Source organism: Quercus lobata, chromosome 11, assembly GCF_001633185.2.
Source record: "Quercus lobata isolate SW786 chromosome 11, ValleyOak3.0 Primary Assembly, whole genome shotgun sequence".
Lineage (NCBI taxonomy): Eukaryota > Viridiplantae > Streptophyta > Magnoliopsida > Fagales > Fagaceae > Quercus > Quercus lobata.
In genome coordinates, this window is record NC_044914.1 from 37,840,610 (window position 1) to 37,850,638 (window position 10,029).

Below are 10,029 nucleotides of genomic sequence, written 5' to 3' on the forward strand. Positions count from 1 at the left end.
ACCATGAGCACCTCGGAAGTGATCACAGGGTTCACAGAAGAGCAAGAAGCTCTGGTGGTGAAATCATGGGCTGCAATGAAAAAGAATTCTGGAGAATTGGGTCTCAAATTCTTCTTGAAGTAAGCCAAAGTTGAATCTTTTCTATTTCCATCTTAATTTAATGTCTCATTGTTTATGTTTCATATCAATAACCATTTGTAATATATGGGAATTCAAGAAAAGTATTGGACTGAGTTTTTTTTGTAGGATATTTGAGATTGCACCTTCAGCTCAGAAGCTGTTCTCCTTTTTGAAAGACTCAAATGTTCCTCTCGAACAAAACCCAAAGCTTAAATCCCTAGTCGTGACTGTCTTTGTTATGGTAAGCTTCCTTAATTTGTTTGTCACATAGTACTTTCTATGAAGATTAATGAATAGAAATTCTGTCCTATATATATATATATATATTTTTTTTTATGTTCTATATTATACTCCAGTACTATACTATATTTTATATTTAAATATAAAAAAAATTCGGGATTAGGAGAATATATATGTGATTATGATTATAATTCTAGTTATACAATCTAAGGATTCTAAACTATTAACCCCTAAAAGAAAATAAGAAGAAAAACCCAAACTTAAACTATATGATTACTCTCTGTTTTTTTTTTAAACAATAATTTTTAGTTATAGGTTTACTGAAACTGAATCCATGTAATCCAATTTTTGTTTCATGGTTTTCCAGTAGTCAACTACAAATGGTTATTCTACATAAAAGCCTAATAATCCTAATCATGTCATAATTATTCTTGGATTATTTTGTATTGCAGACTTGTGAATCAGACGTGCAACTTCGGAAAGCTGGGAAAGTTACCATGACAGAGTCAACCTTGAAAAAAGTGGGTGGTGTTCACTTCAAAGTGGGGTGGTTGATGAACATTACGAGGTACAGAAGGCGCAAGAAAACGAAAAGTTGTGAAATGTCAAGGGTTAAATTGTGAAAGAAAAGCCATTGGCCTCTGTAGCCTATTGGCACCCAGGTACCCGTATGACCTGATGCTCGGGGGTTCTAGCCCCCCGCAATCACCTAGCAAAAAAAAAAAAAAAAAAAAAAAAATTGTGAAAGAAAAAAAACACAATGCCATCCTAAGTCCTAAGTCCTAACATTCACTTGTAAAGAAACCATAGGAGAAATTATATAAACACAAAGTTTATACATTGTTTTAAATTAATTATATCCTAACTTTCCAATTAGGTCAATTAAAGTTATAAATCTATGAAACCATTTCAATTTGAAATCTTTGTGCATTTCCGTTATTCATTTTTAACTATTTTTTAAAATTTGGACAATAATTCTAGTACGTGACTAACACACCAACTTGAAGAAGATGTTGGCTGCAAAGTTTTTCACTTCATCAACAATGAAGATCAAGAAGCACTTGGTTACAAAATCCTAAGGTGCAAAGACGTAGTAGCTTCTTTTAGAGAAAATAAAGCATCAGTCACATTTTGCACAATGTATGTAAACATGGTCACAAGACTGTTTTACAAGAAGAAGGAGGTAAGGACCCCCCCTAACAAGATGAAATACATCTCCCCCTAACATGTAGAATCTTAAAAAAAGAAACCACAAATTCTCCACAATTTCTCCCCCTTTTTGTCATGATTGACAAAAGGTACAAGAAGCAAGAAAGCTTCACCCGAGAAACATAACGATGATCAAGGGGGCACAAAGAATCCATAAAAATGCAAGAATGTAATGAAACAAGATGCTATGGATGACAAGATAATAGAAAGAAACAAAACATGTTAAAAAAAATGCATGCAAGAGGATCTTAATCGATCAAGAGGTGTCAAAGCTGAAGACTCGTGCTAGATGGGTGAGAAAAGATTCTCTAAGGTGAGTGTTGCTGATTTGTCCATGATTTAATTCTTTCAATTATTTGTGGACATGTTTTTTTTTTTTTTTTTGGTTTTTTTTTATTAAAAAAAAAAAAAATCCAAAAACATTGAAAAAATTTAAAAAGACAAAAATGTTTTATTTTGTGTCAGACTTGAACCTTTTGAGAAAGGCATAAATAATCATCTCACCACTATTTATTAGCCAATCATGAACACCTTAGTGCATATTGTAAGATTTTGTGCTCGAGAAAGTGTAGCACATGTACAAAAAGAACATAAGGTATAGCCTCGGTTTAAATGTTAAAATTGGTGTATACATTATTGGACTTAATATTAAATCAATCAAATAAAATTGGTGTGTACATTATCTCAGCTATTTTAATAAGTTTCTGCTCAAATAAAATTGGTGTGTATATTATGAGGCAAATCAAGAAACTTACATGATTGCAAGCTTGTTTTCTAAGAGATGTGGGAGTTATATGATGTAACTCTTTAGGTGATAGTCTCTTTCAAATTTATGTGATGAATTTTGTAGACTTTGTGTTTGATTTCTAGTCACATATCACCTCACATGTATCTCAAACTTTTCATAGTTGCACACACTACACAAGTTACTCTTTGCTAAACTTAGTACATGTTATTGTGTGTGATCTTGTTGTGGCCATCCAAAATTAAATGTTCCTTGATTTTGATACAAAAATTCTTTAATGTTTGAGTTTTGGAGACAAATTGGTTAAAAAACTTGTTTTTGGAAGATCTGGGTTGAATTCAAGTGTTTTTGAAAAACTTTTAATTCATACTCATGCATTTCATTCATGAATTATTGTGCTTTGAGGAGTTTCTGCATAATTGCTCTGTTTTTCAAAAATTTGATTTTTCCAGATTTTCGATCGATCGAATCTGTCTCTCGACCGATCGAAATTGCGATAAAATTTTTTTGGTTTGAATCTGCCTGACTCGATTGGCATTCGATCAATGCTCGATCGATCGAAACTGAAAAATTTCAGTTTTTAAGTATTTGACCAAATTGTTTTTCATGCATCATTTATGTTTAGGATTCACATGCATTGCATTGATTTTTTATATCTATCTTGCAGTTTTGCAGTCATATCTCTCATTGTTTTCACACATAACATGCATACACTTTGCTAAATTGGGTACTCAACTTGATTTAAAAATTGATTGATTAATTTTTTGAGCTATGTATTTTTTAATATATGCTATTTTTATGTGTGAACTGTAGAAAATATTTTCTCCTAAGAGATATGATGGATAATCAATGTGCCAATATTTTCTCTACTCATGCAACTATTTATGGGTCACATAATGTCAAGTTTGCATTTATTGAAAGAGAGAATATTTTTCTTTAATCCTCAACTTAATTTTTTTTTAAGATTAGGTTTGTGTGTTTTTCTTTTCCCCACCTCCTAAATTTTTCCTCTAAACTGTTTTTCCCAAAACTTGTTTTGTATTTTTTTTTCCTATTTTTATAGGGGGAGAAGTTTGTTTTTAACCTTTGCTCTTCATAGGGGGAGTTGTCTCTATTTTCTATAGAGTTGAATTGTTTTGTGTTCTCTTAATTCTCTATTTTCTCTTGACTTTTGTTGCGTATGTTGTCTGTTTACTCTTTGTATGAGTTGTCTTTGTCAATACGTGACAAAAAGGGGGAGATTTAGATGAAATGTGGGAATACGTGGGAATCCTGTTTGTTTTGTTTAGGGGGAGATAAAATTGTTTCTCAAAGGGGGAGAATATAAATTTTTTTTGATGTATCTAACTTAGGGGGAGAGTTAGTTTACTTTTGTTTTTATTTTGTGTTTCATATTATTGTTTATATGTCTTTCTTTCCACACATGCAGTGATGTGTTTGTTGAGTGTTTCAGGAAAGACAGGTACATTCTGATCAAGACCTTCTACCTCTTATTGGCAACTTCTTGGTTAGGAAGTGTTAGATTGGGATTTGTGAAGTAATTGGGCATTTTATTGTATTGGGTTGTTCTTGTATTTGAGCATTTCATTTTGTATGAAAGTTTTGTCATGAATTGCCAAAGGAGGAGATTGTTAGGTTCTAAAAGTTTAGAACAATTGGCAATCGTGAACACAAACTTGTCTAGATATAGATCTTAGAGTCTATAGGTATTGTTAGACAATGCTCAAGGTGATTCAAGTCAAGATTCAAGAACATACAAGCTGTAGGAAGAAGATTTCATAATCTGTCTGGTTCGATCGATCGAAAGAGAGGCTTGATCAATTGAAAGTCATATCTGCAGAATTTTAATTAAGCCCAAACAACAGTTCAAGCCTATTAAGGATTAGGGTTTCAGATCTACTTCTCCTAGTATATAAAGGAAACCCTAAGCACGTTTTTAGAAGGCTTTTTAGAGAGAGAAGAGAGTGCCTCTTTTATATTTAGGGTTTGTTCCTAAAAAGCTCTCTCATATCTTCTACCGGTGTTATTACTTGAAGAATCTCAAGATCTGGTATTGTAGAAGTTGCTGCCTTCTCTAGTCATCAAAGGTGCTGATGATCTAAACCTTCAAGGGTGGTCTTGGAGTCACAAACAGGAGAGTTTGTGTTGCTAAACCTTTGAGTGGGATCTCAAAGTCACAAACGAGGGTGTTTGTGTTTTGCAAAGGCCAAAGAAAGGAGTCCGTGGTCTCAAAGCTTGCACGTAATCGTGTTCGTAAGTTGCTACTGGTGGGTAGCAATAGGATGTTAGGGGTCTAAGTCACTATTGTAAAACTTCGATTCTTTCTAGTGGATTTGCTTTTTACCTTGAGGATAGCTAGGTTAAATCCTCCCTAGGTTTTTTACCAGTTTGGTTTTCCTGGGTTATCATATCGTTGTGTTTTTTTTTTTTAATTTTCCGTTGCTATACATTGATATGATATATTCGTGTTAACCTAGTTTTGTTAATTTGACTAAGTAATCACTTGGCTAATTACCTAGGTTAATTTGATTGTGGTTTTAAGGGTTCTAAAAACTATTAATAGAGACTACGACACTTTATATTTTTCTAATTAAAAAAAAAAAAAAAACAAAACAAGAGTAAGTGGTTAATATAATATAATTAGGTACAAACATACCAACTTCAACTTGTAGGGCCAAGTGATATCCTTATGTGTATATTAACTTCTTCTTTTTTTTTTGTTGGGAAGAATGTGTTATATGAACTCTTTAATTAAAATCTCACCATGATGTTATCTGCCCAACTGCCGTACCTCTAACTCCAATTATGGAGTATAGGATGGACAATATGTCTTCTTGCATTTTATTTTTTTCTTCACATGCATTTTTGAAATACAAAATATAATAATTTTATGGTGAATAGACATTTAATAGGGTTATGATTATAAGTGACATAATATATCTTTTATTTGGGAAAAACAATTATGTGATAGTATTTTGCTGGATGATGCAAATGTCATTACTTAAAAGTTACACTGTATCTTTCTAAAAATTAATATTTACTTCAAATGTCTAAACCAAACATGATCCTTTGGTCAAATGTCATTAACCTTTTCAACTGTAAAAGACTCCGATACTTTCAATATAAAATGGTAAATATTACTATAAAACAAGCAGGGATGCAAAATGGCATCTCTGTGGAACATCAATATGACAACTAGTACATTTATTCTCTATCGTCTCAATTATTCAGAACTCATAACATATATTGTTTGTAACCATAAGGACGGGGAATGAAAATACATAAATTATAGCAAATCATCTGATTTGGAATGTGACTCATAAACTGTAAAATGAGAAATCAATCCCTTACTGTTAGTTCAAAATTACAAATAGTCTTTTACTTAATAAAAAAGAAGAAGACGAAAACACTCATTATTGGCTACAACACAACAAAACGTAAAAAGAGAGTGTAGCAAATAAAGTTTCCCATGGTGCACATGTTGTATTAGTGATGGCTTGGGTCCATTGGCGTCACAAAAAACTTCATTGTTCCATTCAGGCAATGAATGCCATCATGCTCACCGCAAGCAAAGTAGTGAGGCTGTGACACTTTCAGCACAAACTCAAAGCCGTTCCCAGCTCCTTGTTTTGTATTTCCCTGCATCTTGGCATTTTTCAGGTCACATTTAATGAAGCTCTCGTGGTTTGGTAGCAAGTAAACACTGTGAGGAAATGTTTTTGGAGTTGGTGGATCATATTTGAAAACTGCAATCAACATCATATGAATAGTTATTTTTCATGCATATTTGCATTCAACAAAACAAAACAAAAAAAAAAAAATGCACATATTTTTCATGTTCCATAAGGATCAAAATTGATAACCTACAAATAAATAAATTGAAAAAAAAAAAATCGAAGTTAGAATTGACTATATATTTTGATATCATATTGAACTTTATAACTTGTCATTAAAACACAAGTGGTTTAAAAATATGATTTTGGCCAATATATTTTACAACCTGAACTATGCATGGCAATATGTAACAAGTAGCAATAGCAAAGTAATTAAGCTCACCTAGAGTGTCATTTAAGAAGAAAGGGCCATTTTTGGTTGCCCATTCGATGTAGTTAAAGCCATAATTCCAGTGGTACGAGTCACCCACGATGAACTTCTTGGGAGTTGGTGTATTAATGGAATTCTCAAATGGCCTGGCTATGCTAACTGCCATTGTGGAAGCAATCAACAGCACTAGCATGAGTCCTTGCGTAATTGTGAAACCCATGGTATGATTTGCAACTTGTGAAAGATAATAGAGAGTGAAATAATTAAGAAGATGCACACAAAGAAAGAGCTAGTGAAATAAGATGTTTGCAATGATATAGATAGCATGATTTAAATGGGTATTTATAATGGGATAGATGGAGAGAGAGAGAGAGAGAGGTGTATAATGAGTTGGCTAATTACTAAAAACGGAACTTTTTTGTTATAGAGCTTTTACATTGTATTTTCCATCTCTGGACTACAAAATTTTGAAAGGGATGAGTTGTATTTTATAAAAAATGAGTCAATTTTCAAAAATTATTTTCTATAAATATCTCATTTTCCTATGTTTTGTAGCAACATTAATTGACTGGAAAAAAAAAATCTCCTAATTTCCCTTATTTAGCTTGCTATAAGATTGAGTTGTTTTCAAAAATAAAAATAAAAAATCCTAGAAACCACTCTCGAAGAATAAGCAATATTTTTTTAGTTGACCAAAGAAAAACACCAAGCACAAGGTCTTCCATTGAAACAAATGGAACATTCTTCTCCTCCTTTTTTTATTTATTTTTTTTATAATAAAAATATTTTTCTATATTTGTTTTAACACATTGATAGTTTGATACATGATTATGTCCTTGAAGGAAAATGTTCTCTAACACTCATTGATATACACTATGTAAACGCAACATCTATAAGTTCACACTAGATATCCACATTTATTAACATTTTCTATGTTTAAAATGTGAAAAGTGCAATGGAGACAATGTACAAAAAAAGAAGTATGTGAGAATCACTATCCCGTCCTTCAATTCCCCAACCCCTAAAAAAGGGCAAGTACCATATCGATCAAGAGATTTACAAGCAAATTAAGTAGCATCTTCAATGACATTACTTATGCAATAACCAAGTTTATTTAGGCAAATCCCTAAAGGGTGTATAGCAGTATAATAAAGTGCCGTTAGACTTCTTAACAATATGAAAGTACTCTCTCAAATGTCAAAACTAAGAATTTGGAAAGGGAGCTCCAATATTGGGTTGGTAGAGATAGAGTAGAAATTTTCCCTCAACCAAAAAGGAGTCAACAACTAGTATGATCTTTTTTTTTCTTATTTCGACCTCTGTATGCTGGGAATCAGGACAGAAATGCACTTTGAACTGAAAGATATTGATTGAAATAGAAAAAGAGGTATTAAAAAATTAAAAAGTGAAATATATTGACATCATATTCAGCGTGTTGTTGGTGGAGAAGGATATAATTCAACCGGGTGATGTGATGATGACTGTTAGATTGCTCAATATATATGACATCATCCCTCTAGAAATATTCATCCTGCTCTGATTCCATGTTAGAAATACTGAATGAATAGTATTGTATTTTACAGTAATAAAATATAAAATATACATGAGTGTCTTTATATGAGAGGCATAGTGTGCAGTACATATCATAGTGTGTAGTACAAGTATGTGTGCTATACAAGTAAATAAGGTGAACCTAAAACCTATAGTGTGTAGTACAAGTATATGTGCTATACAAATAAATAAGGTGGGCCTAAAGCCCATAGTCTATTACACATTAACACATTTTATTCTCTCTTATTAAGTATATATTAACCAAGAAAACATGACAAAGAAGGTTAGATTTAGTGATTTTTGTTTACTAAAACTTCCAATATATATATAGTCTTCTATTTTAAAATAGAGGTCTAATAGTAATATTATCATAAAATGATTTCATTCATTTTCTTCTATATTACTCTAAAACAGGATTACTTACCTTCCATTTCTTTCCATTAATTTATTTAATTTAAAATGTTCAAGCAAGAATACTTAATTTAAATCCATTCATTTCCGTTGCTTAAATACATTTCATTCATTTCTAGTCATTCCATTCCATTTCTTTATAAACTCCCAAATGGAGGCTTAATGAGCTTTCCCATCATACATCAATACATGCACCTTTGACTTTGCTTCATGCAAACATATCTCAACTCTCCTTCTCCTGCATCTCATCTCTCTCAATCTTTGGTTCTTTCGGACACGTATTTCATGCAAAAATGCAATAGGAAATAGGCCTTTTGTAGCTGCCAAAATCACTGCAAAAAGTAAAAATAAAAGCTGCAAGATTTGTGTTATGGTTCGTATTTGTTATAAAGGTTTTGTTTTTGTGACCTCTATAATAGATTTTTTTTTTTTTTTTTTGACAATATCTTTTTTGGGTTGCAACCATGGGAAATCATTGCAATAGAAAGAAAATTCATAATCTAAAATTAAATAAGAACCTTTTAATTTGAATAAAGAAGTAGATAAACCTCCTTAGGTAGAAATTTAGATAATTCTTGATTACCTTTACAAGTTGAAACAACAGGTTATTATGCGGTGTTGGCATGTAGAAGTAGAATTTGTAACGCATACACTTTCAAAAAAAAAAAAAAACATAAGTTCAACAAGAACACAAGACTATCAAGGAAAAAGATAGAGCAAATATCTCAAAAGAAATTTTTTATTAATAACAATTTATTATCATTGTCTCCTTCTAAAGAGTATTTATAAGAAGTGTTTTTTCTTCTGATATTCCTTTAAGAAAATTAAATAAATGAAGTCATAATTTAATAGGGAATTGAAATTGATGTAAAAAATTCTATTTACACCATCTATTAAAATAACCATGTCATTAAAAAAAAAAAAAAGAAGCTAAAATTCAAATTACGCCCTCTAAGTTTAATTGAAATTCATTTAAATCCTTTAACTTTAATTTTTTTTCAATTGAGTCATCTAAGTTTCGAATTTTTTGTCCAATTTCATTAAAAAAAAAATTTGTTTAAGTATCCAAATAACTAATGAAAAAATATTTTTAGAAAATAAATTCCCATAAAAAATTATTAATTTTATAAACTTTTGTATGTGATAAAAATATTTTTTGAATGGCCATTTTTAATGAAATTGAACAAAATGCCTAATATGAATAAATTTCAACCTCAGATGACTCAATTGAATGAAAGTAAAGTTAGAGAACTGAAATGAATTTCAGTTAAACTTAGAGAGTGCAATTTGTATTTTAGCCAATAAAAAAAAGAGGACTAACACCCACATTTACCATCTCATAGTACTAATACACTCGAAATATATAAAAAGTGGAAGAAAACAAATTAGGCACTATTTGATGACTATAAATTGAAGAAGTATTAATGCAAAGAAGTCTTCGAAGATATCAAAATAGAACAAGAGTGACTCTAGGCTTAGGCCACTTCAGCCTTGGTCTAGGACCCCATTACAAAAAGGGCCCACCCCTTTCTAAAAAGGCCCAAAATTTTATGATAATATTTAGTTAAAAATAGGGTTATGTTGCAAACAATTTTTACGCATAAGAAGGCCTTCAACTTATCTATCTATCTATCTATCTATATATATATATTAATAGATAAAACTCAGAAAAAATTCAATTAGATTTTCAATTGAATTTCAATTGTGCG

General features: G+C 31.1%; 1 protein-coding gene and 1 pseudogene across 1 annotated transcript; one reads left to right on the top strand and one right to left on the bottom strand.

The window, feature by feature from the left end:
* Window positions 1-961, top strand: LOC115966809 (annotated as a pseudogene).
* A 4,839-nt stretch (window positions 962-5,800) lies between these two features.
* On the bottom strand, window positions 5,801-6,524 carry LOC115966810. The gene is made up of 2 exons (XM_031085963.1): window positions 6,371-6,524; window positions 5,801-6,060 (listed from the first exon to the last, which is right to left on the bottom strand). The coding sequence occupies exons 1-2, from the start codon at window positions 6,522-6,524 to the stop codon at window positions 5,801-5,803; spliced, it is 414 nt and encodes a 137-aa protein (XP_030941823.1).
* Window positions 6,525-10,029: the final 3,505 nt, after the last annotated feature.

What these genes read in the sequence shown, in the direction of transcription:
- LOC115966810 (XM_031085963.1), bottom strand. Translation starts at nt 6,524, where the DNA reads ATGGCAGTTAGCATAGCCAGGCCATTTGAGAATTCCATTAATACACCA. An exon ending in CTTCTTAAATGACACTCTAG is followed by an intron (nt 6,061 to 6,370) that starts GTGAGCTTAATT and finishes TGTTGATTGCAG; the next exon opens with TTTTCAAATATGATCCACCA.